Raw genomic sequence first — 27247 nt, 5'->3', positions numbered from 1 at the left:
CTACCCTGATGCATAAATGAGGGATCAAAAGCTCATTTATGCTTTTTTAAGTCATATTAAAAAACAGCACAGAAGAGTGTGTTCGTGATACTACTCATAAGAGGATGATTGAAAGTACATCACTCATTGCAAAAATACATTGTTCATTAAATGAATCAGTGGGAAATAACTTTGCTTGAACAATATTTGCTGGCTAGATCTAACGAGATTGATATCTCTTGCTTGCTTTAAATGGGTATACAGCAAGTCATCGTCTCAGCGGTGGATATGTCTGGTAAATCAATTTCCTCTGAAGTGGGTATACGCCTTATAACTACAACTCTGACTCAGCATCCTTGACATTCAGCCGTTGATAAGAAAGTGATGGAAGAACAAAACAGCAACTCCTCAACCTTTGCAAAGTATTGTTGAATAGAGTGACTTACCTGAATCGCAGTGCCACTTCATACTAATGCACTTCCCGCTGGAACAGCTGAATTGAGATAATGGATCACAAGACGGGAAATCTGAAAATCAATGGAAGCACAAGCAGGAGTCAAATGTAGATGAATGGGAATTCATAAACACCAAACCAAAGACTTCCTTTGATCAACCTAAAAGCCAGAGAAAAAAAAAAAATATATATATATCGATGTACTGAACATTTCAACATTTAACAAAGATAACAATCAACAAATATTGTAATTTTTGGGATTGAGCCTTAATTTCAACTCAGTGAGTCAGACTGGTCCAGAATCTTACCACAAACTGACGTCTCATCTGAGTGGTCCCCACAGTCGTCCTCCCTGTCGCAGTGCCATGACTCTGGAATACATCGCCCGTTGGAACAGGAGAAGTGATGGTCCTGGCATGACTGAGCTGGAACAATAATCCCAAATCATAATATACATCAGAGCAAATTCTAGACACTGTTATGTGAACTTACTTCTACATTGAGCCTTATTGAAAGTTTTAAAACCATACAGTTGAATACCTGAGCAGGTAACGTTAGATTCATCCTCATTACTCCCGCAATCGTCCGTTCCATCACAGAGCCACTTCTTAGGGATGCAGCGGTTAGTAAGACACTTGAAGTGATCTGAAGGGCAACTACGGTTATCTAAAGTTAAAAAAAATAATGGTATTAATGAAAAATTATAGTATCTGATAAAGCTGCTGGTATCTCAATGCCGAGCTTGGTACAGCCGTGTGACATACAGCAGATGTTTGCTTCTTCGTCACTAGCATCCATGCAGTCGTCTTCGCCGTCACACTTCCAAGAAGCCTGGATGCAGCGGTGATTTTTACACTGAAATTCATCACTACCACATGCTTGAAACTCTGAGGCCGTCTGCGCGGCTGTACACACACACACACACACACACACACACACACACACACACACACACACACAGACAACATTCAGGCTATGTTTGTTTGTATACGTAGTAAGTGAGGACATATCAGACATTCAATTGTTGTTTTCTTTGCAATTTTCTCTGTCAAATGTCAACTTGTCTTAGAATACTTGACTTACATGAACATGTCCTATTATTTGTGTCCAAGTGCTGGTTGTCAGCACATGCACAAACTCGGTCACCTGGTATGGCCAGACACAAACTACCACAGCCTCCATTGTTTATCCGGCATGCATTTTCACCTACAAAACAAACAGTTCAAATTACAGTAATCTGTAATTTAATCTGGCCAGAACACATTTTCTTCTGGGCTCCATTTTGTTCTCAGTTTGGACATTCTTACATAGAGAAAATATCCATGAGTCAAAATCAAATCAAAATGTATTTGTATAGCCCTTTTTACACGCAAGCATGAAACAAAGGGCTTCACATACACCCATAGAACTGCCCCTCAACCAACCTAAACCCTTAAGGAAGAAAATGATGAACTCCCAGAAAAACTCACTGCAAAACATGAGACATAACCGAAGAATATAATGTTGAAAGATTTTTGAAGAATTTTAAGGCTCTCCAATTTAGCATGATTTCTACCAATGGATTACAATGGAGACATTTTCTTTTTTGCAGTTTTGTTAAATATCGTGTCATCTGTCTTTTTCCACAAATGTTCTAACATCTTGACAAGAACACAATGTATTACTGTAAACAAGAAGTCCAAAAGCAATAATGATTGCATTTACCCTGCTGTTGTTGTGTGTCATAAACACAAAGCCCAAACAGAGGAGGCCTCTCGCTTTTCAATAAAGCAACTTGCTTTGACAGCAAATCCAGCTGGAAAATGGACCCACTTGTGTAATCATTCCAGAATACATGGTTTTGGTGCTGAGAGATTCCAAAGGGGTGGCTCAGTTCTTTGCCCTTGTACACCACCTTTTGAGAGAGAACATTACTGTAACATTGAGGGACGTTTACTGTAAATGGACAAGCAAGCAATAATGGATAGCCATCCATTATAGTTAAGGTTATAATAGGATGTATTTTACTCTCAGGCCACTGTTTATGACCTATTGTAAGACAGTATGCTGTCAAGAACAATCACTATTCCACTTACCATTCTGTGGCTTCCGTTGAGAAAGATTCTCTCAATGTGGTCATAGTAGGCGTCACACCAGAACATGGTGCTGGAGTCGTGGTCCAAGGTGAGTCCGTTGGGCCACAGCATGTCTGTGGAGACAAAGACCTGGCGGTGTGTGCCGTCCATCCAGGCTCTCTCTATCTTGCCGACGCTGTCGTTCACCTCATCCTCCTCCCAGTCTGTCCAGTAGATCCAACTGAAAAGCAGTGCGGTTGGCGATCCACTCTTAAAACACTCAAAGTACTTTCCAAGACATTTTACATGAGCATTCGATTTGTATTCTGCGATTTCCTTTTCAAACCGATTTTAAATATTTCCAACTTTAACAAAATGGTTACATCTGTGGCATGTCTTTTCTAGATGTTCATCTAGGAAATGTTTTGGTGTACTAACACTTTTCAAGTGCTCTACTTAGTAGAGACTTACTGTTACATAAAGTACAGCCCCTGCCGTCTGCCTGAGGACTGACACCTCACTGCACTGGGGCAGAAGGGCTAATCTCAAGTCTTATCATGGGGACATATACCCAGACAGAGGGGCAAACTAAGCAGACATTTGTCACAAACTAAAAACAGGGACATTGAAAAATACCTTGAGGATAATCCGTGGCAAGGACGTCTGACACAAGCGTCACACATTCTCACCTGTGAAGTGGATCAACCACGATGGCTCTAGGGTGAGACAGATCTGCCTCCAGGAGAGTTCTTCTGGTCTGTGCAGCTTTTTCCAGTCTGGCAACACTGAGTGTTTTCCTATAGCCGTCATTGGTCCAGAAGATGTTGTTCCCTATCCAATCCACTGAAATTCCTTCTACATTATCCAGGTCTGGGATGTAGTGAAAAGAGAACAGAGAAAGAGAAGATAGTTGTTGGTATCTTCTCTTGATCATTCCTGCATCATAGTAATCCATCAATGTCTCAAAGTTCCTATTACTGTAATTTAAACCCCAAAGTGTAGTCCTGTGAGAAATTCATCATAAGCACACACACACAGAAAACACACACACAGAAAACACACACATACATACGTAGATACATACACAAACACACACACACTCACACAGACTTGAAAACAACAGCCACGCAATAATGATGCTTACATAATCACTTTTGAGAATTAAAGGTTGACCTAATTCCAGGATACAACTTCAACACATTGCAAATTATAAAAGAGCAAGTACAGTATACATTACAGCAAAATGCCAAGTGATTAATTGCAGTATAGACTAGTTGTTTTGGTCAAAGAATTTCCACTTGTTTCCTCAAAACTCTCGAAACGCAGGGCCATTTGTCTGTAACTCAGAAATATTGGAAGCAACATGAAGATACACATAAAATAACGGACCATCCTTTAGGATCGTCTCTCGACGTGAACCGTCAAGTCTCTGCCGGCCAATCAGGAAGCTGGTGGTGTCGGCAAAGTAAATCTGCCTGGTCTCGGCATGGAAGTCGATGGCCCGTGGGTTCACCAGACCCTCGATTGGTGGCATGGGCTGAACCCTTGACTTATTATTCAGGTCCAGTCCTCGTATGACCCCAGGTCTCCCTTTCCCATAGAAGAGAAAAACCTCATTGATGGGCTCTGCAGGGCAAAAACATACAACACTGTGACACATCTGTAAACTGAGTATGTTACATTGATACACGTATGATTCACTCATTAGATACTGCATTTGAAAAAGCTAAATGCATCATCATGACTCAAACCATAATCAGTGATGTTGATCAGGGTTTCTGAAATCAATGTGATTAATTTTCTGTGTTTTTCTGAGACAAGGCCACAGGGAAAGGAACTGAGGCAGTCTTAAACAGAGATTTAGATGGCTGTTTACAATTCATTAGTGACTGGCTGAAATGTTGTTTGGATTGACTCGGGTGCTTATTAGAACTGGCAGAGGAATACTCTGAAGGTAAACAAAATGGATTTGTTTCAGCACATGGATCATGGATCTGTGTGTGTGTGTGTACGAGTGTGTGTGTCATTTGTGGAACACCGAATAAAATAATGTAAAAATGTATAACATTGGGATGTGACTTATCCTCGTTTCAATTACAAAATGCAAGTAAATACTTGATTACAAAATTATGGAGAGATATTTTATACCCATACACATGTCACTGTGTAGGGGAAGTGCGATGACATCAACAAGAAAAAACAGAAATGAAAATCGAATTCCACCAAAGAAAGGGAATCTGTGTTACCCCATCATTATAAGTGACCCATAGTTGCACTATGCTTACTTTTACAGGATTTGCAATCGCTGGACAGGACCAAGCCTGCAGGGCAAAGGCATGATCCAGATTTGTACGTTCCGCTGAGCAAGCACATGTGTGAGCAGCCTCCTTTCCTCCCAGACTGATCTGGCTCACACGCATGGCTCCTCACTGCAGAGAGACAGAGACAGAGAGACAAGGAGACAAAGAGAGAGACAGAGAGACAAGGAGACATAGAGAGAGACAGAGAGACAAGGAGACAGAGAGCGAGACAGAGAGAGAGACACAGAGACAGACGGAGACTCATGGAAACAGAGAGACATGGAGACAGAGAGACATGGAGACAGAGAGAGAGACATAGAGAGAGACATAGAGACAAGGAAACAGAGAGACAGACAGAGAGACATACAGAGAAAGAGACAGAGAGACAAGGAGACAAGGAGACAAGGAGACAGAGAGAGACAGAAAGAGAGACAGAGAGACGTGGAGACAGAGAGAAAGAGACTTAGAGAGGTATTTTCAATCAAATCAAAAAGGAAATTAAAGGCTGAGAAGTTATCGATGAATCTCCCTTGCTATTTATATTGTAGGAGTAATGGGAATCTTTGAGTCATAAATAAAAACAATTGTCAGATTGGCGTCCATAAGGTACCAGTGATGCATAACAGCACTGTCATTTGGGAAACCTTTTTGAGCACAACACACTGGCCTGCACTGTACATTGTTTTCAAAATAAAGTAAAGAGGATATTTTTTATATTCACTTTTTACCTGTTGTTTGAATGAGTTTATGATGCACTCGTATTCCCGTTACATTCTCGATGGTTGCAACAGTTTGAAAGTCTGTGAAATTAAACCTGTTTATCTGCAAAATGTCTACTTTGGCTTTGGAAGTCTCTGAGAAGGCTGCAAACAAATAATCTTCAAAGAGTGATAATCCAGTAAGGTAGGACACCTGGGGAAGTGAGAATAAGTGATGAGAAGAGGGAGCTGTCAGACCAAGCAGAGGTGGCTTGGGATTCCTTTACAGCAAATTCAATATCATCTCAAATGATTCCAAAGTAAACATATTTGCATGTCTCCTCAATTTAATCCTTACATGATGCTTTTGAAAAGGGAGTATATTATCAGGGGGAAGGTACGTATCAAGAATTACGTTTGGCTTTCCTCATACACACAATACTGAAACAACATCTACAGTAATTTACGTGTAAAGCTATACTTACAAAGCTCCCCTGTATAACAGTGCGTCTGTTTCTCCCATTGTAGTCCACAACTGCAATGTATTCCAGATGGACGTCGGCCCAATAGACCAGCTTCCTGACCAGGTCAAGAGTCAGGGCTGTGGGTCGATCCGTATGGTTTTCCACTATCCTGCTTCTGTTGCTGCCGTCCATGTTACACTGCTCCACCTTAGCTGGGGCCCCAAAGTCTGTGAGGAAAAGTTTCCTGAAAGGCAAGTCGAATCCCTGGGTATAAAACAGCGTTTACATAATCAAACTATGTTAAAAGGAACTTCAGGAACAAAAATTTTAACGAGAAAAATTCTAAAAGATTTGCCTGCTGTTTGGAACAAACTCATTTGAACCGTAAGGTAGAGTTTTGAAGACAAGAATATTCGAGACTATCGGCAAACCTCTTCTTGACACATTCATCCAAGTACTGCATCCCAGACACTCATCATGACTAGGCCCCATCTCATATGCACATCACTGAATTCCATTCCCTTCCCTTTATTACTTACATTTCAAAGATCATTTCATTTTATCCAAATTCAGACGTGCTGTATCACTGAGATGATATAATCTATATACCAGTAGTATTTACTTACATAAGGTCTAATTTGGCTCTCAATTTTGTCATATATATTGTGTATCATTGCCATTTAAAATGAGTTGGCAGGAAATTCTGCATCAACAATTCAATCCAATGATACTGACATATTACCTCCTTGCCTTGATGTAGTGAGAGAGGCTTTGTTGCATGGAGGTGCGGCGAGTGGGGGTGCAAGGGGAGGATAAAGCATTTGTCTAATGACGACTGACAGCCAGGGTGCGGGAGCCACTTAATCCATACAAGTCACAGCAGAAGAGGAATACCACAGTTTTTTTTACCTAAGCCGTGGTTTGGCAGAGAAATGCTCTGTCAGCAGGAAATTGCACTTTCTTCTGACAACAGCTGCAACTCCTCATCACAAACCAGTGTGGATTTACGAAAATAAGATGTCAAATATTTTGAATCGTGCACAGCATTTCTAGCATAGAAAGGGGGACTTTATGTGACAATGTATGGTAGTGCAATTTGACGGCACTTGATAAAATTGAGATGCAACAATAACATACACTTTTCTCTTCCCTTATTTATCTGACTTATTACACTTGGTACAGTTCACAAAAACTGCAAACCAACTCTAATAAACCAAACGTAGTTTCGAATGACATCACTAGAAGAAGAAAAAGAAAGAACAAAAGCAAACAACGAGAGATAAAAACTAAGCTTACCCCATAAATGGGTCCAGAGCAATTCCACTTGGATTTTGAAGATCTTGATCGACAATTATGACACATTTTTCCTCTGATACCTGGCAGACTAATATTTCATCACTGACTCCATCCACAAAGTATATATTTCCTGTAAGCCAGTCTATTGCGAAATGTTCCACATCTAAGAACAACAGAAAATGAACAGATATCACCCATCATACATTGATAACAGGAAACACATCAAGAACACAGAATGAAAAATCTGACACACACTTGAAAGATACTTTTCCCTCAGTAGTTGATGTGGTTGTGAAAATCCTTTTAATTTGGTCATAGTGGCACACCAGAGCTGTCTGGTGGAGTTTGTGGAGGAAAGCCAACAGAGCGAATCTTCCTTGTAAACGAAATCCAGTGTCCGAGTTCCATTTGTCTTTAGTGGCTTCAGGCTTGAGACAGAAGACCCATTAAGGTGTGTTCCAGTGATGTACTCTGTGCTGCTTATGAGCAGGAGAGGTGGTCTGTCCCCAGGGTCTAAAACAATACAAAGGATGAGTGGGAAGTTTGCATAAGTATGGCAAACAAAATTGGAGTCACTTAAGTGTCTGATGTCATATAGTAACTTCGCTAACACCTGTATAGACTTTCAACAAAGTATGTTAGGCTCCCACGGAGACAAACAAGCATGTGTTACAGGGCATCCTCAAATTTAATGTATGCTAATGCTAAGAGTTTGCCTGCTTTGTGTTCTTCTCAGAGCTTGAAATATACAAATAGCATCATTAACAATGTTCAATTTCATTAAAGTAATCAACATTATGTATGTGCTTTTTCAGTGAAACTGAAGGAAGTGACTGACCTGGCTGGCAGGAGTTCAAGGCTAAAAGCATCAGTGGCTGAATGCATCCAAGTACATCATTTAGACTAAAATGATTCTTCCCGCCACACTGAGGTAGTTTAAGTCATTAGCTTGAGGAATGCAAGGGAACAATTGAGCTTCCCAGTCTTAAAAATTCCAAGGGTTATTCTGTACCCATTTGCCTTCTCTTAGCTAAAGGCTACTCCACTTATTTTCTGTTTAGTTACTTCAGCTTTAGACAAAACTGTACCCAAATGAATTAACTGCTTTCCGGCAAGTTTGTCACTGCCAGTGAAAGGTTCAAACCAGATACTTAAAAAGCAGGACTATCCCATAGTAGTGTAAGATTTATAGTTGTGTAGTATACTGTAGTAGAAGCAGATCCACTGTAGCCATAACATCATAGATCATCTTACCGTCCTTGGCTTTGCAGGACCTTCTGTTGGACTGTAAGGCGTAGCCATCTGTGCAGCTGCATCTGTATGAACCATAAGTGTTCATGCAGGTTTGACTGCACATCCCATACTCTGCACATTCATCACGATCTGTGGAGGCCAAACATCTGTTAGAAAGCGGTGCTATCAAAGGAACTCTCCACTTCATCTTGCCAATATTCCAACTTAACGTGTCCTATCAGAAGAAATCAAAAATAAAACTGTGATGGGAGGGACAGGGATTCACATTGTTCCTAGATCGCCAGGGATCTGACTCCACCATACCTTGGCAGGATCGCTGGTTGTCCCCCACCTCAAACCCATCCGCACAGTAACAAAACGTCCCATTGGAAGTCATGGCGCAGCTATAGTGACACATCATCTCATGGCATTTTGGCAGGAGTTCTGTCAGTTAAAGACAAGAAAAACATATCATTTTTGTCATGACGTCAAAAACAGACATAATTCAATACAACGTCAAGAGCAGTATGTAGGAAATGTAAGGTCCCAATGTGGCTAATCCATCACTTCCACAGCACTAAGTGCTTGTTATCATAGACATTACTCTGAGAGCCACGCTACACTGCTTGCAGTTTAACTACCTCTACCCCTGTATTGATTGATATCACCAGCTGGATTTGCCTTTTTTGTAAAAAAAAAAAAACATGTCCTGTAATTCAAAATGCCTGCTTCAATCTTTTTCAATGCTGGTGAGTAATCCTAGTCATCCAGTGAATGTGAATAACAACCATTCACCAACCCTTTTGAACATACAGTATTATACTGTAGGACTTCAGTTATGAAGTGGACACTCCAATACAATTACATCCATAAAAGACTTATAAAGAGAGGAACAATTAAACATGCTGTATTAAAAATACCAAGGGGCCTTGACACTAATCCTTGTGGTGTGACTGATGTCCCTATCGCTCATACAGTGTTTCCTGAAGGTGAAGCCACCACTGAGTGTTCGACTAACAAGGCAGCCTCAGCCTCTGGGGGTGTGGGAGACTCAGAGGCTGAGCCATGGGACAGATGCCTGGGGCTTCGGTTCAGGACAGCGCCCTGCTGAGACCATCCATTGTACCACCGGGAGAAGTCACTGTGATACACGGCCGTAGGTCCAACTCCGCCCTGTCTCGGTCCGCTAGGCTAGACTAAGCTCCACTCCCACCCAAGTAGGGCACCATGCCTCCTATGGGATGTACAGTACATGAAGGGAATGATGGGGACAAACGTATTACTCAGACCCCGCTGGTTCACGCCTCACATTAGGAACCTGCTCATTATGAGTGCCCAACTCCCCATTGGTGGTGCCCTGGTGAGGCATCATGGGAGAGTGATGAGGCGAAGCGAAGCAATCAGTGTGGGATGGGCCAGCCTGGGGCTGTATCTACTGTGGATGGTGAGGGTTGAGATTAGATTTTTCACAAACAAACAAAAAATACTACAGTTAACACCTCAGCTGACAAAGATTTGGCTACTAAAGCAACTTGTGCACCTCACCACAGCAGTATAATCACTCACTTTCATGTTCTATTCTGAATCCTTCCCCTGGAGAGTTTTCTACTACCTTCTGCCTAAAAATAGTTTTAAGGATCATGAATATGGTAATAGAATTGGAAATTCTCACTTGTGGTTTTAAAGGATTGGTGGATTGTGTTTTACACAGGATTTATTGACGATGGGATTTCAATAGTTAGATAATGTCACTGTGTAATGCAAATGCAAACACATTAACTATTTTAAACTAATCTGCTACTCTAAAACACAGCAATACTGCAACATATCTGCTGTGAACTCACCTCGACAGTGCACTCCTTCATCATATCCGTCTGTGCAGTCCTTTACTCCATTGCAGAGCTTACTATAATGCAGGCACCTTTGTGTTCCAATGCACTGCACGTGATTTGGTGGACACCCCACAAACATGTCATTTGTGCCTGGAAAAATGAAAATAATTTTAATAAATCTGAATGTACAGTGTTAATTTTGTATACCTATGTGGGTTTCTCATAGCCAAGACAGTAGCAACACATAAAAAAATAAGTTACAAAAACTTGGTTTTCAAGCAAGTTGATCTAGTTTGCTCCCCAAACTCAACCCAGCTCAAGTCTTGTCAAACACACAGCCTGAATGTGTTCTTTAGGAGTGGTTCCAGGGTCAACACCCAGAGGTTTCCACTCCTGGCTTTCCCTGTGGATGCTTGTTCCACTTTAAGGATTTCAGCAAGAGTATCATATATAATTCAACAAATACCAAAATGGTTAAAAATACTCCGGCTTCATCCAAATCCCCAGTTCTCCAGAGGACTGAGGTAAAGTGTCTGCTGCTGAGAGAACGCCGTTGCTCATCGCATGGTCTACCTGGCTTGGCATGTGTCTCCCCCAGGTGTGGGTACGCTGGGACATTGTTAAATGTGTTCACGTCCAACTGTGTTCCTTCATTCAAAAAAACGGACGGTCGCAGAAGTGAACTTGAAATGGGTTTAACTGTGTGCTTGTTATCGATTCTTATTAAATTAAGGTTTCTTCTGCATAAGGTTATTGCTTGCCAGATAAACACACACAGACACAGACACACACACACGCACACAAACACACAAAGGTACAGTAACTCACAAACAAATTATGACATTTTGGATCTCACAAAAAAAACTGATGCACCATTGAAACCTCTTCTCAACTCAGCATTATTATGCTCATTATGGTGTAGTCAACATGTCACGACATGTTGAGGTGTGTGTCTGGTGCATTTCACCAGATTCCATCATGTTAAATACAAACCTTACGGATCTATAATTGAATGCAAAAATTGTTTCCAACAGGAACAGGACGGTCTGGAATCGTTCCATAAAATCACACCTCACTAAACCTAACCCATAACACATCAGACAGCCTGCTGGCAAGATGTGCCTGTTCACGCTCTGAGTATTTGGAAGGGTGAAATGATCCTGTAAACCACCCCTGAATAAGCTTCCAGTACAACAAACAAGCAACACATTTATTTCCTATGGCCGTCAGAGATAAGTATCGGCCAGGACTTGTATCAGAGTCCATGTCGCAAATTAAGAATATTCAGCAGGAGTCTCTGCCTCAAACTCTCAAGAGAGACTATAACATTGAGATGAATTCACAGATCTATGGTTGAGAAGATTTAAATCATGAGTATCCTGCAGTAAGTATGCCTTCACGGTACATACACAGCTTTGGTGGCAGGTTAACTAGGGACACATCCCTACAGCGTCGGGCCATGTTCAAAGACACACAAAGACAGTGTGGCCTCTGTGGCTGCATTGGGGAAACTGCTGTTTTGCTGTTTAATACCACAATGCCATGCTACATTAGTCCCACAAACCTCTTCCCTCTAGGTGCCAGGTCTCCAAGGGAATATATACATTCACAAGTCATTTATTTTTTGTGACGTGTGTCAGGGAAAGTCACCCTGAGTAAACATGCTTTTATAAACATAAGACTCATCTATTGGCTATTGTGTAAATAGCTACAGTCTGCAACTGCCATTGCACATTTTTGTCTGAGTAGCAAAATCTGATGCCATCGCAGTTTTATTGAACAACTCTAAGTTTGATGTCGACACTGAAAAAGGAGGACCGATTGTCTCTCTATTCCGTAATTGACTCATGAAACAGTTTACATCACAAGTCTAAAGACAAAGATTTTTTCCGTAGAGGCTCATTTCCATAATGACACCAATATACTTGAGGTAAAGTAACCATAAAAACATTTTACAAAGCGGCATAAAGCCAAGGGAGTAACAGTTAAACTGTCAAATTGTGGTGTATTTATATAGAAAAACTAAGAGAAAAACAAAGAGAAAAGTAAGAGAAAACAAAGCATAAAACGCATAACAACTTCTCTAGAGGATGTGCCGACAAGACTGTCAGAGGTTTGAATTCCTGACAGATAAGACATTCTGCCATGTGTCTGCACATCACTTTATAAAATAACATTAAGAACACCATCCGCCTCTAAAATATCAAGAAGAAGAAAAAAGATTCCTTTGTCCTATACTATCGTGAGTGGTTAAGTAACATTTGACGTGTTTGAAAATGCATGCACAAGAAACTACAGGAGATCAAAGCATCTACTGATCCTGTCTCAAGTAGCTTATGATCTCTAATAAAGGTCTCTCTAAGGACAACAGATTGTGTTGAGGGCAGTGGTGGTGAGAGTTGGAACAGCAACAGCCCTACTCAGGAAGTACACTGGGCCAATTAAATACAATTTGGACCACTCAGAGTCTCATCTTGTGGCATTACAGAATGAATGAACATCTCTGAAACTTCTGAACCAAAATGTCCTTTTGATTTCGATTCATAAACAATGCTGCAAACAAACCCTGTTGAGAGTCGACATCATGCCATTTCTCAAACGGATTGATAGGGGGCAACTATAGAACTTCTGGAATGTTCAAACTTTGTTCTGACCTTCCTTTCCAAGACAATGCGGGCCGTTTCATCACCTACCTTCCAGTATAACATAGCGAAGAGCATATTAGCATAACAGCAGGAAGTGTTGCAAGGTACCTTCATGAGTGCGCTATTATGAGCTTGGTTCCAGACCCCCTGTTGTGCAGTGGGCAGGACACCTCATTTCATAAAAGCAGCAGTCTCTGTAAATTTCGCAGCTTTCACAACAAAACCTAATCATTTGTGGAGTAAAAAGCTGAGAGTCTACCGCTGATGTTGAAGTTCAAAAGGGAGCATTCCACTTTGTAGTATCTCCTCATCTCAAGATGAGGCAGTTTTTTTTTATGTAGAACTTGATGAGATGCATCATTCTCAGCTTGAACCTTCCGGGTTGACTGTGGATCTGTTTGTTTGACAGTTTAGAGAACAACACCAACAGTACTATACAGACTGTCATTAGAATGTTCAAGAGCTGAAACTGTTTCAACAATGTAAGGAGTTTTAATATGAATGTTGTTTAATTGTATCTTGTTTAACTACATGCTCTTATGCTTCTTCCTTTTGGGGCTTATTCAGTTTTCACAAAGTACGCTTCATGTTTTGGTTACCCGCAATGTTTGGGTCTAACTCGTTATGATCAGTGACCAATGCACTTTTGTAAAGCTCTTTTTTTGAAGTCACTTTGGATAAAAGCGTCTGGTAAATGCATAAATGTAATGTAAATGTAATGACTGTTAATGTTACAACAGACCTATCTGAATGATTCAACACAGAACTCCCATTTTATTGTTGGTCCAGCTCCTGAGGCATAGTGCCCATTTTAACTTCAGTGCTGCCGTTCATAACTGTGTCAAATGATTAGGCTACACCTATAGTGAGCCTATTTTCATTCCAGTTTCATTACGTCTGTATTAAGAATTCAAGGCTCCTCGTGGCTACATCTTAGAATTCACAACACCAGATGCTTTCAGTATGTGAGCAACCTTCAATTTGTCATAGGTCACTTGGTCACAGTCGCATGAGCAGTTTATCACCATCGTATAAGCACATTTTTAATGGTGCTGTTTTCTATTTAGGAGGCCAAAGACAAGTGTCAAAGCAGCCTCATAATCCACAAAAAACACCCCCAGTAAGCATATATTAATAATGTATGGGTTGATCTTAAAATTCTGTGGATTTTACAGCCATGCAGCTTTATATTATTTCCTTATAAAGACACCTTTGAAATTCTAAATGCAGTGTGCCATTTGCTTTTGTTTAATTTCCCCTCTTTGCATAAGATTGTCCAGAGTTTTTGTCAGAACACCAACTAATTTAATGTATACAAACACACAGGCACATACTGTTGTATCCCCATAACAGAAGCACTATTCAGATTGCAAACTAATGTGCCTTGGTTACAGTATCTTTAGATGTCCTGCAAAAATGATGGTGCAATACATGACACATTTAAAAGTAGGACCCAATCCAGTATAAACATCTATCTTGCAATTCCTTCCAAAACTTAAATTAGTAATGTCCAAGAACTATGCTTTTGAGTTTTAAACCTAGAGTAAGTTTTCTAGTTAAATATCTTAAAGACTAGTTCTAGGCACAAGCATTCAATTGATTAATGAACATTTACAGTACAACTATTAGGAGCATTTAGAGAGCATTCCATTGTTGTGAAACTACTGTGCATCAGCATCCAGAGAGGACAGTCTCATTGATACAAAGAAAGGACTATAGTATTTTCACAATACAACTGTGTGACTTTAGAATGTATTAATTGTGTGACGACAGAATTTATGTTTCTTTTCAAGATAATTCTCAACATCACTGACAACAAAGAAGCAACAGACAGCAGTATGACACGCTCTGAAAAAATGTGAAAAGATGCATTTTGATTTTGACAAAGATACAAAGTTGTGACCTTATCAAGTTTTTTGCTTGCAAAGAGCGCATAGCGCATTTGTTGGAAATTATTTCATCCTCACCCATATCATGACTCCTCATCAACTCATCAACAATTTTCCTGGGAGACAGCGTTTTGGATGCTTACGGTAAATCATGAATCATTCATCTATTTGTGAAATTCACCAAAATCAATACACGACAGGGTATGAATTGACATAATGTGCCGTATATACAGATGTATTAGGAAGGAAACTAAAAATAGCAGTGCATACAAATGTGAACGGTTGAAAAATGTCCACATCATTGGAGGGCGGAATGTGTCATTAATATGTTAATCACTGCTACGGTATTGTAAATTGAGTAACAAGCCACAGTAATGGAAGTATGTTAAGCTGAATTTGGGGCAGAATCTCCATAAGAATCCAAGCATCATCCTTCCTTTAGAGGACATTCAAAACCTGCAGATGCCTTCTCTGTCTCAGTCACAGGGTCGGGAGAGAGTGAATTAGGCCTGCTTTGCGGATGTCCTGGTTTTTCCTCCTGTTTAAAAAGATAATTACCAGAAAAACATTCATGACGATGTTATAAAGAACGTCCCTCGTTTTCCAATGCATTTGTTCCATTGGAATACCAATATGTCTTTCAGAACCCTGACATGATCTTAAATGAATCCATAAAAGCCACTTTGCGGCCCATTTCGCAGTTAGGCTGTTGGTGATTAATCTTCTCTTCCTGAGCACTTGTAGAGACCCTTTTTGGCTAGTCACCCCGTTTTCTCTCCACTGTACTCCAGGCAGCCTTTTCTGCTCCTCAGCTGAGAGACTAATCACCCGGAGGGATGGTAGAGGGATGCATATTTCAATTACATTGCATTTAGCAACCGTAACACTTTTTCCACACTGATTCGATTCAATTAACTTAAATTAGTTGATACCCTTTCCAGACAGGTCGACTGATGTAAAGACTGCATGTTGCCTAGGTCCTTCACAGAAACTGGTATTGGACTCACACACTTTTACAAAAGCCTACTAAAGGTCTTACATACTTTTCTTGTGGAAAAAAACAACTACAGCAATATAAATCCAGTTTCCAAACTGCTTGAGGCATAGTCTTTTGCTCTTTTGTCGGCTAATGTGTTTGTGCATCGATAGTTTCTTTGTTGAAGATAAGCGGATAAAGGTTCTGGATAAAGAGGTTTGTGTAAGCTGATTCTGAATACGTTTGGCCTACGTTTCCTCCAAAATGTTCGGATCAAATTATGAAATGAATTCAGTTTACTTTTCCCTTTTGTGAATGATGTTTCCAATCAATAATGTCCTAGGAGCAGATGGTGAGACAATGATTATGAAGTCAATAACAGACACCTCAGTGCTGGGGATACATATAAGTCTTTTGAGGGGGTTAGGTCATGTGCCAGTATGATCAGATGGCCACCAGTCAGCCTCAGTTAGTCCCATGTCAAGTTCACAAGGCTTGCAGGTGGTAGTGAAAACCATTTCATCCCATTGGCACTCCCTCCTTAAACATATTGGCCATTTCCACTGTTAAATCGTATGAGACATGCGAGTCCTTTGCAAACCACCTCTTCCATCGCAAAAAAGGAGTGAAACATGGCTTTGAAAATGGCACCGAATGTCCTGCCAAGGTAAACGTTTTACTGAAAAATTTGAAAGGTGAAATGAGAAAGTACAATGATGTGATTGCTGTAGACCAGGATGCTTTGCAGCCAGACCGTTGGGTTCTTCTGGGGTTTGTGCCACTCCTAAAAGGGCACCAGCTGTGCTGTCACAGATAAATGCACTGGATTTGTTTGTTTTTTTCAGAATCTGTGCTTGAACACAGTTTTTCATGTTTACAGTGTAATACTGTACACACTGAATAGTAAAGTATTTGTTTTACAGTATGTGACAGCTTGTAGCTGTAACCAATATAGCCAGCCATTCAATCCTGTAATGCTTTAAATGTGACTGGATATAGTTTGAATCCTTGTAGGTTGTTTCCCCGCATCTATAAAGGTCTCTTGAATTGACTGAAAGTGCAAGAACAGCACCCTCATGCAAACTCAGCATATCTGGCAGTGCTCTTAAAAAGCTGCTGAAAGGTCTACAAGGGATTCTGTATCCACATGGGAGCAGTTAACCAAGATGGTGACTTTAACTGGGTTAGTTTACTATTTTCACAGTCCAGATTCACATGAATAGTAAATGTCGAAGTGTAACAACAAAATGAATCAGGTGACCTGAGGAATTACTGGGAATAGTTTCTGCTAACATTAAATACATTTTGCAAATACAAAAAAATGACCTGTGTTTTCAAATGTCCCACATACAGTGAATGTGGAGCAAGACAATGGCACCAATGTCACAGACACCTATGTTAACATTATCCAGTGATGATTAATTATTGTCTGACAAGAGCACAAAGTGACCCACTTGGAAAATAATTAGCCAAAAGTGGGGAAATGGGGCAAAAATGAAACATCAACATTCTCATTTGATTGAAATGTGATGGATGAAAATACTACTTGTAAAATAATAACAGCACGGCATGTTAGATGAGTGCAACAGTTACAAACTATTTACCAAAAATGCCCTGCCAGGAATTAATGACATGTGTCAGGACCATGGACAGCACTAGACGACTCCTGCCATAGAGATCTAATGACCACTTACACAAAAGCATGGCTGAAATGTTATAGTAAGCTACTACAACATGACAGGATAAACACCTTTTTTTGTCAAGAATCGTTTGGATTCTACGCAGAGGCAGCTCTAACACTAATATGTAATGTAATTACACTTAATTTCACTGAATTAAAACTGAATTCATTCAAAATGAGACATCATATTTTAATTATTATATTTAAATAATAGGAGGAATTATTTTGCTGCTGCCTCTTATGATGGGGTTTTGTATAAGCATACGTAAATGCATGTGACCCTGGAGCTTGTAAACTGCAATCTGCATTGTTTAAGTCAGGTTTATTGTTGCCTATCTTCAATATATGCCAGACCACATTTGGAGAAGACTCTAAAACTTTTCAACACTACAATATTACAATGACACGCAAGTCACAAGTTCAACCAAACGTAGTATCGACTTAAATCTAATCAATTATCCTGCATGCCCCTTTTTTCTACAAATGTGCAAACTTGATGTTAAAGTTTAAAACTGTAAAAAAACAGATGTGGGTTCGTCATTAAGGTTTCGTTGGCTGTTAACGCAGGAGCTATATGCAAACATTAATGTAATTTTAGGTGAATTATTCGACTGTGCTTAATTAGCATCCTTACCACATCATTATTCGACTATGAGTACGCAGTTGTAGCATCACCCTCATGATCCAATCTCCCCAAACAACCTTAGGCGCAGCCACACTACACATAAACTTGCACGAGATATTGGAAACGACTTACCTTGGTCTGCCCCGGCAGTTGTTAGCATTTTAGCAATAGGAAATAACCCCGAAATTGTCAAAAATGTCCAAATAAAGTCGCACATGGTTGCACAGTGAAAGCTGACCGCAGCACTTCGTAAACGCCCTTCCGAGTGTTGTAAAAAGCAACCTGAAGTCCTTTCTTGCAAGTCAGACGCGTTCTGTTCTGTGGACCCGTGGAGGAATTCAAGTAAAGTAAAGTGATGAGGATAAGGCAGAAGGTAACCACATCAAAGAGAGAAGGATGGCGGCCACATGTTATTTTATTGACAGTTTCTAAATATGAAGGTAGACTAGAAGAGCCAACATAAAGTCTATTGTCAGTGGAAATATGACACAGCTGCCGATGGTAGCGTTTCGCGAGTGCATGTCTGTTATTCAGAGTGCGTATAAGTGTGTGTGTGTGTGTGTGTGAGAGAGAGAGAGAGAGAGAGAGAGACAGAGAGAGAGAGAGAGAGAGAGAGAGAGAGAGAGAGAGAGAGAGAGAGAGAGCATCCAAAAACCAAACAATATCTGAAATAATACTGTAAACACCTTGTGAGGACCAGGCCATCTCTCATGCTTTAAAGTGTGTTTTATTTATATTGTTTTATTGAGGGTAAATGATAAGTAACGGGATGTCTTTTGTAACTTCTGTGGCTTGAACTACTTGGCTATTTAAATGCCTCTGCTGCCATCTACAGTCCTCACAAAATATCACGTGCACAGAATGAGATGACAGCAGATGAACCAGAATCATCCTTTCAATTGAGAAAACAATGCAGAACATTGGGGCAATTCACTGAAGCACTGTAGGACTTGTGAATTCTGAGGTTTTCCCAGACCGACCTTGTTAGAATTGTCATGTCAGTCCAGGATCATCTGAAAAGTAACAGTTCCTGTTCAGGCCATGGCCCTCAGCTTCCAGAGGGTTAACGCCTGATGGCAGTCTTCCCCTCACGACCCCTGGCAGTCCCACCAAGCCCATCTCTCAAACTCTGGAGCAGAGAACACTGGGGAACATACCCAGTCAAGGCAGAGATCTTTCACTGCTGTTGTAAAATGCCATAAATGACCATTCCATATTTTTCCAATTCAGTCGGAATTGTGACCAAACTGTGTACAGCCTTGTGTTCTATCGTGTCCCAGAGCTGTCAGAGGTCCCCCACTGCCATGGCCCCTGTTTGGTTACAAACCTAGTTTTGAAGCGGGGTGGCCAGGAGGCAGGCTCATGAATTTCAATAAAGGTTAACAAAGAGGTTCACTGTCTGGAGGAGTATGGAGAGTGGATGAGAAGGGTAGTCACAGCGTGCATACAACAACCTTGTAACCGGTAGATGGTGATTGGCTGAGGGAGATGGACTGCGGTGATCTTCAGAGTAAAGGGCCCTCTTGACATAACATAGCTCAAAAACACAATACATTCTGACTGCTGAAAGTTGAATAGGAAGAAGCTTCTATATATCCTCGTTATTATGCCTCACCAGCATCCTGTATGGCACAGGTGCTTTTAGTGTTGTCTGTGACTGTTGTGTGTGGATGTGCTACAAATAAAAGTGTTGTGAAACTCTGGCACCCCCTAGTGTATATTATGTGTGACAAAAAAAACATTTTAAGTGTGGGCCTACAGCCCACTTTTGTTGCAGAAAAGATTAGTTGGACCTTCAATTTGATTGAAGTCTAAATCTGCTATAGAGTGAAATAACTTGTACCATTGATTTAAATGCCAAGAACAACGATGGGCCAAAAACCTACAATAGCATTCAAGGTTGTTCATGTTAGGTCTCCACATGAGTGGTGACTTCATAAAAGACTGGTTCAATGCTGTGACTCTTAAGCCCAGAGGGACACTTCAGTACTGGTTTAGTTCATTTAGTCTCACACTAGGTCTGACAACGTAAAGCCAGTATTCTAAACTGGTTTTGCTTCATTTGACAAGAGTGGAACCTCAATTACAGGCACTTACAAAACTGTTTTTTGATTTAGAGCTAGGCACAGAAAGGTTACCTGTACCGTTTCAAAGCAAAAACAGATATCCTATATCATGGACAGCGATAGGATAGTCTTTAAAAATTATTATATTAATCGTTATTTATTATTAGTAATTGTTTGAATACAATTCATGATCTCTGTTGGTCTTCGGGTAGCATTGTCGGAGCCATGGTCAGATTTATTGTGTCAGTCCTGATCTTTGGAATTAATTCATCTTTAATTAAATTAGACACATGGTCGTTTAACAAATGTTGTGGTAGGCCTATTGTAACCACTGCAGTCCACCAGACATTTGATAGCGTTTGAAGAACAATGACTTTTGGTCATTTAGTAACTGTTTGATATGACAACTGACAAATGTCAAAGTAACCTGCTTTTTTGAAAAAACACTGCAAGGTGTATTTATGCACACACAAATCAATCACAAATAGCTAGACTATGGCCAAATGCTTGTTATTTAAAGTGCAACTACATTTTGAGTCTACCTCCTCCGGTAACTGGGCAAAGACATCGGTTTATCTGCTTTTATATCAAATGTGTCTCATAACGGGCCATTTTAATAGCTATAGATTTGAGAACACGTGCTAAAAGCAAACATCTTGCTCCATATTTTCAAGTGGAGTTCACGGTCATGTCCAAGGAGGTCGACCGTGGGCTTGGGCTGAGAATAACATAGAATAACTAATGGCGACTGTTGTATCCGCTATCTCCAACTTGAACAAAAGAGGCTTTACCTTAATGTAAGTGACATTTTGACCCTACTGTTAACGCAAGTTGTAGTAATTGATAGCCAGCATATAGCCATTTTATATTTTATTTTTATTTTACGTACCTTTCCCCCTAGTATTAGTTAGTATTAGTGAGTTAGACTTTGTACCTTTAGCATATTAGACTTTTTTTAAACTGACACTGTTAGATTTATTCCTATAGCCTATGTTGAATGTATGCATCTTCCTGCCAAAGTAAATTCCTTGTCTGTGCAAACTTTCATGGTGATTAAAACCCCTTCTGATTCCCATTCATCTAACAAGTAGTCAATCTGAATCAGGAGGGGTTTTAAAGCCAGCTACATTCTGGCTATACTACAACTTGTGTTGTAGTATTAGACAGTAGGGTCAAAATGTTATTTTACATTACGGTAAGGCCTCTTTAGTTCAAGTTGAATATAGAGGATGCTTACCAACAACAGTTGCCATAAATTATTCTGTTATTCTCAGCCCAACCCCAAGGTCGACCTCCTTGGACATGGCCGTGAACTCCACTTGAAAATATGGAGCAAGATGTTTGCTTTTAGCATGTGTTCTCAAAGATACAGATTAAAAGTGCCCGTTATGAGAGTGATATAAAGGCAGATAAACGCCTTTGCCCATTTATCCAGCTCTTCGTCGATATACTGCTTAGGCTGAAGGCCGAGTGAGTTTCCCACAAAGTAAATGCATTCCTGGGAGCCATCTACAAGGGAGAGGTCGGCTTTTAGCATGTATTCTCAAATCTATAGCTACAGTAAAATGCCCTGTTATGAGACACATTTTATATAAAGGCATACACCGACGTCTTTGCCCCCAGCTCTTCGCCGATAGCCTATATCCGGACAAAGGTTCATACCCTGTGTGATCAATAAGTTACCGCAGGAGGTAGACTATTCATTTTAATAAACTTGCTGGATGAAATGTTTAAAATTGAGTTTTTCAACAAAAAATTAGTTGAATCGACGGCCGGTGTTGTGCCGATTGTTTCTCACTTTATTTTTGATCGGCAGTAAACGCTACTCGGACACACTGTTAGTAGAACTGTTATTAGTAGAAGTATTTATTTGACTTTAATTGGACTAAAGCGGTTATTAGCTTTACTTCCTCAGTTTAAAAGTGGAAGTAACGCCCAGACAAAGTGAACCGTTAGACCAAATCCAATTATTGAGGAAATAACTTTGATAAAATAACTTTCCTTAACTCATAATCTTCAGGGGGCAAAAATCACTGCCTGGAATCGTTATCTCAAAGCTCAGATAATGATTAGCTAAAATATTTACAGAGAAAGGTGAAAGACCACATTTCCAGCGTGTGCCTATCTTTTTGCGCGTTGGTAGCAAGCGAGATTGTATATCCGATCTGGAATTGCATGTTGTCACAGTAGCCTGTTCTGCACTTTTAGACCGTCTCTCAAAATACTCTGTACAATTTTATGTTTCGGGCAATAGTTTCAGTCATGGATCCATTTACTTATGACTGCCCCTCGGAAGTTTTCGAGCGTGTTTCTGTCTTGTTGGGCTGCAGTCCTACCTCTGAGGAAGTAGCCGCCTACCTGGACAAGCACGACGAACTGCATTTGATGCGGGATAGATTTTGGATGCCCAAAATTGGCGATCTTCCGCCCTGTGAGTTATCAGTAAGAGTTTAAACCTGTAGTTTCTGACACAGTGACTGCAATGGTTAGGATATACTATTGCTCAACTCATGGTTTAGCCTACTGTGTATTGTTTTTGTAGTAGGTAGTATGTGTCCTCCGATACACTGTCAGAGAATAATAACATTGTCCAAACAGTGAGGCCCAGATACCAGACATGGACAAAGCCTACTCCTAAAGTAAGAGAAAAATACAATGAAGATTCAACAAGAGTTTAGTCTAGGACTAGGTTTAATCCTTGTCTGGCAAACTGGACCTTAGCATAATTCAGATAGTTGGGTTGGCATGACTCTATTGTTACTTTTGTTCTCTAATCCACGACGCTGTGCATTGCATATTTTTGGGAAGTTTTAATTGTGAGTGTTTAGATTGCGCTAATCCACTGTACATGTTGCCATAGCCGACCTCTCCCTTGTAGATGGCTCCCAGGAATGCATTTACTTTGTGGGAAACTCACTCGGCCTTCAGCCCAAAAAAGCAAAGCAGTATATCGACGAAGAGCTGGATAAATGGGCAAAGACGTAGGTTTATCTGCCTTTATGTGTCTCATAACGGGCACTTTTAATCTGTATCTTTGAGAACACATGTTAAAAGCAAACATCTTGCTTCATATTTTCAAGTGGAGTTCACGGCCATGTCCAAGGAGATCGACCGTGGGCTTGGGCTGAGAATAACATAGAAGAACTAATGGCAACTGTTGTTGGTAATCCGCCATCTCCAACTTGAACTGGAGAGGCTAAATTCCTACGTAATTTCTTGCATAGTCATTTTTTGTTAAGACTGAAGCGCAGATGAACAACTTTCAAGGATGAACGTGGTTTTAAAATTGAATTTGCAATAAGGCAATGCTGTCCAACAAGTCTATGGTGTGTGTGCGTGTGCGTGTGTGTGTGTGTGCGTGTGCGTGTGTCGGTGTGTGTCGGTGTGTGTCGGTGTGTGTGTGTGTATGAGCAAATAGGTGCTAAAGCTGAGGAGGTGGCCTTGATGAATGGTTTGACAGTTAATTTGCATCTTCTATTGGTAAGTGTGTTTCGACTAAAATCCACCACTGGTATCCAGTACAACAGATAGTGTAGACATGTATAGTACTTATTCGTCATTATTTCTTGACAGCTCTCCTTCTACAAACCCACTGCAAAACGGCACAAAATTCTAATTGAGGACAAGGCTTTTCCCTCGGATCATGTAAGCCATTTCATGAATCTCTAAGGACGTTTTTTTGTTCCAACATAACATGTCCAAATAATTTGCTGAACTGTACTGTGAGCTGGCCAACATTTGTCTTCATGTCAGACCTTGTGAATTCTCCAGTATGCTGTGGAATCTCAAATCCAACTGCGAGGATACGACCCTCAGCAGAGCATGCTGCTTATTGCTCCCAGACCGGTATGGTCAAACACATCACTCAGGTTACATAGCTAGAGTTCACTGTGTTTTTGTGTATACTGAATGTAGTTATTTAGGGTGTGGGTTCGGTCAGTCTCGGTAGCACCAAGCACTTTGTGATCTTCATAAAAGTTTCATAGCATGACTTGCTTGCCTGTCCAGATTTGCATTCCATCCTAGTAAAAGGACTGCAGAAGAAATGTCAACATTCAATCGCATCATCATTGGTTATTTTTTAAATGGGTGCATCTCCATGATGTGCTCGCTTTATATGTATGTGATGAGTAGTCCAATAAATCCAACCGACCAAAACATTTACATCATTGTGGTGTAGACTTTACCTAATCAGATTGGCGTAGTGAAGGCTTGTTACTGTAATATCTATATTGCAGGGCGAGGAGACTCTGAGGACTGAGGACATTCTAGACAGGATAGAGAAGGAGGGGGATTCCATTGCGGTCGTCATGTTCAGTGGAGTCCAGTATTACACTGGGCAGCTCTTTGACATGGCTTCCATCACCAAGGCTGGTCAGAGCAAGGTGAGGACAGACTGCAGCACTCACACTTTTTTACAGTAATGATTTAAAGTGGGAAATACTGACCTTTAGTGGACAGAGCATGGTAGAACAGATATCAATGACATTTAAAGTTGCACTGCGTAATATTATAAAGTAAATTCAAATATTAGAAACAGTTGCCACAAATCTTGTCTTATCTTCTGCCGTTTCCACTTGATTGAGGTTGATTGACAGTGGTTTCGCAAAATAGGCCAAGGAAGAAAGTCTGTATGCAACAGGATTGCTAAAACATAATTGGCTGAAAAGTTGCAGGCCACTATAAAAATGTGAATTTGGCATTCCATTGGCCCCTAAGCTGTCTGTGTTGCGAAACAAACATCAGATAGTCTCATTAGCTTACACAACATGTTTTTAAAATTATTTTTTACCTATTGTATCTTAAAATGCGTTATTGTCACATTCAAACAAAGTGTCTCATCAACACCCTTGAAAGTCAGTGAAATTGTATTCTTGGAGATAAAGAAACAAGAGCTTGGGGTTCACAGTAATACCAACACAATCACTCAGGAGACTTGATGACACATTTACACACCCTGGCTTCTGAGTGTTCCTGGCCCTGGAATCTGAGATGGACGAAACTGTCGTGTGTTTTCCAGGGCTGCTTGGTGGGCTTTGACTGTGCTCATGCTGTTGGAAATGCTGAGCTCAAGCTTCACAACTGGGGGGTGGACTTTGCCTGCTGGTGTTCCTATAAGGCAAGCCATGGATTGTTACAGGGAAAGGCCAAAAGGCATTTGACCTGGGCAGAACCTTTGACGACTGGTATAGCCTTACAAAAGTGCAAACAAGATTATTTGCAAACATACTGCTCATTTGGTTTGTGTTGTTGTGCAGTATGTGAATTCTGGAGCAGGGGGATTGGCAGGATGTTTTATCCACGAGAAGCACAAACAGACCATCAAACCTGCGTGAGTTAACCTGCAGCTAGTCTTAAAGAAGTTAGACATTTCATGGTTTGGGCTCTACCTATTGTGTAAGATGTACGAATTGTTTCTTTTTCTCTGCTTGAAACCATGACCATTTACTGTAATCACTTTTTTTATCTTTAGGCTTTTAGGATGGTGGGGACATGACTTGAAAACACGATTCCAGATGAATAATGGTATGAGCTTTATTCTACATGTTTCAGAAATATAAATGTTCAATTAGAATGCATATTTCAATCATATATTGACTCTTGTCGGATAACGGTCTTTACTTTTCTTAGTTCTTAGCAGCAGACATACTGCCATCCTGTGGTATATTTGAGTATTACATTAATTTAGTTTTATCATGTATTTACTAATTATGTATCTTTCCACAGAAATGGACCTTCTACCAGGGGTCAGTGGCTTCAGGCTATCTAACCAACCTATTTTACTAGTTTGCCCACTGCAAGCTAGTTTAGAGGTAAGACTTTACAAATACATTTAAAGTGTTTATTTCTCTTTTAATTAAGTTTTAGCATGTGTTTGTCACATTAATTATATTCCATACCATATTCCCAGATTTATTAGTATGGTGACTATAATAAATTTGTGTTGGTTATCATTACCAATGATCAATTCTTGCTTTTCTCTTTTCTTGCTTTCACAATACAAGGTTTTTAACATGACCAGTATGAAAGCTCTGCGCAAAAAGTCTATCCTGTTGACGGGTTACCTGGAGTACCTAATCAAACATTACTACGTCAGGGATGAGACCAACCCTCACAAGCCCTACGTCCACATCATCACCCCATCCAACCCAGAGGAGCGTGGCTGCCAGCTGTCCCTCTCCTTCTCTGTACCCATCAGAGCTATCTTCCAAGAACTGGAAAAACGTGGCGTTGCTGTGAGTAGCTCTCGGTACATTTGTACTCATAAGATCTGTCAATATATTTGCACAACCTCACTATTCATATACTGCTAGTGGAACCCCTGGCTGGCCAACGTATTCCATCTTGACGTGAGTCCTGTTCTTCCCTCCATGTGACACCTGGACTCCACTGCGTGGTTCCAGTGTGACATGAGGGAACCCAGTGTGCTGCGCGTGGCCCCGGTGCCACTCTACAACTCTTTCAGCGATGTCCACCGCTTCATCAGCGTTCTGGGATCCTCCATGGCAGCCAGCGAGGAGCAGCCGAGCTGAAGGGAGCAGTGTGTCAGGTTCACGGTGGAAGAAAACATCGCCCACTTTCTATCTCAATTGTAACGTTGTGGCTTTAAAAACAATAAAAGTCCATGTTGTTGGTCTCTAATTTATGGACGTATGAATAACTTGGTTCTAAACTGTGGGGATAACACTGACTGCTTTATAAAAGAGGTAACTGTAAGTGCACTTTGTTAGATTGCTCATGCAGGTTTTTCCTTACAATGTGAGGATGCACATTTTGTGTAATCAGCACATTTATCAAATTGTCATCATGATATTACGTTACACAAACTTTACGGAAGTCTTAATGGAATAAACAGGGTATTTGACTTGTGATTCTTTTGTCTCAGGCTGGGTGTAGCCATTCAGATTTAGTGCTTTTATTATCCCTTGTATATATCGGGTGAAGCTGCAGATAGCACAGCATGGGGTTGCAAATGGCATGATTGGAAATCTGATGAGTGATCCATCTCCTCTAAGATTACACACCTCAGTGACCAGCGGTCCTCTCCTACCAAT

The 27247-nt window shown here is 40.5% G+C and overlaps 2 protein-coding genes across 3 annotated transcripts in view; one reads left to right on the top strand and one right to left on the bottom strand.

The window, feature by feature from the left end:
- The window catches only part of lrp1ba (low density lipoprotein receptor-related protein 1Ba), a 69525-nt gene extending 51043 nt beyond the window's left edge, over positions 1 to 18482 (bottom strand). The window contains exons 1-18 of the mRNA XM_047031530.1: positions 18259 to 18482; positions 10323 to 10460; positions 8803 to 8922; positions 8500 to 8628; positions 7465 to 7758; positions 7246 to 7408; positions 5971 to 6193; positions 5516 to 5699; positions 4773 to 4916; positions 3877 to 4113; positions 3177 to 3357; positions 2509 to 2728; positions 2138 to 2327; positions 1517 to 1639; positions 1198 to 1338; positions 974 to 1099; positions 742 to 858; positions 426 to 506 (exon numbers count right to left, since the gene is read on the bottom strand). Coding sequence (XP_046887486.1) covers positions 426 to 506; positions 742 to 858; positions 974 to 1099; positions 1198 to 1338; positions 1517 to 1639; positions 2138 to 2327; positions 2509 to 2728; positions 3177 to 3357; positions 3877 to 4113; positions 4773 to 4916; positions 5516 to 5699; positions 5971 to 6193; positions 7246 to 7408; positions 7465 to 7758; positions 8500 to 8628; positions 8803 to 8922; positions 10323 to 10460; positions 18259 to 18343 — 2896 coding nt within the window. The 5' untranslated portion in view covers positions 18344 to 18482. The remainder of the gene's footprint in view (positions 1 to 425; positions 507 to 741; positions 859 to 973; positions 1100 to 1197; positions 1339 to 1516; positions 1640 to 2137; positions 2328 to 2508; positions 2729 to 3176; positions 3358 to 3876; positions 4114 to 4772; positions 4917 to 5515; positions 5700 to 5970; positions 6194 to 7245; positions 7409 to 7464; positions 7759 to 8499; positions 8629 to 8802; positions 8923 to 10322; positions 10461 to 18258) is intronic.
- Positions 18483 to 22285: 3803 nt separating this feature from the next.
- Positions 22286 to 27028, top strand: kynu (kynureninase). Of its 2 annotated transcripts, XM_047031085.1 has the most exons (13): positions 22286 to 22623; positions 23053 to 23173; positions 23273 to 23355; positions 23611 to 23672; positions 23766 to 23837; positions 23964 to 24038; positions 24431 to 24577; positions 25213 to 25311; positions 25451 to 25524; positions 25666 to 25718; positions 25920 to 26005; positions 26198 to 26428; positions 26597 to 27015. In XM_047031085.1, exons 1-13 carry the CDS (start codon positions 22431 to 22433, stop codon positions 26723 to 26725), a joined length of 1425 nt encoding a protein of 474 aa, XP_046887041.1. In that variant the 5' UTR covers positions 22286 to 22430; the 3' UTR covers positions 26726 to 27015. The 2 variants fall into 2 exon arrangements, with proteins under 2 accessions (XP_046887041.1, XP_046887042.1); XM_047031086.1 differs by lacking the exons at positions 23053 to 23173; positions 23273 to 23355 and having other exon boundaries at positions 26597 to 27028.
- The last annotated feature ends 219 nt before the right edge of the window (positions 27029 to 27247 follow it).

Source organism: Hypomesus transpacificus, chromosome 12, assembly GCF_021917145.1.
Source record: "Hypomesus transpacificus isolate Combined female chromosome 12, fHypTra1, whole genome shotgun sequence".
Classification (NCBI taxonomy): Eukaryota; Metazoa; Chordata; class Actinopteri; order Osmeriformes; family Osmeridae; genus Hypomesus; species Hypomesus transpacificus.
This window is presented reverse-complemented; position numbering and strand designations above follow the sequence as displayed.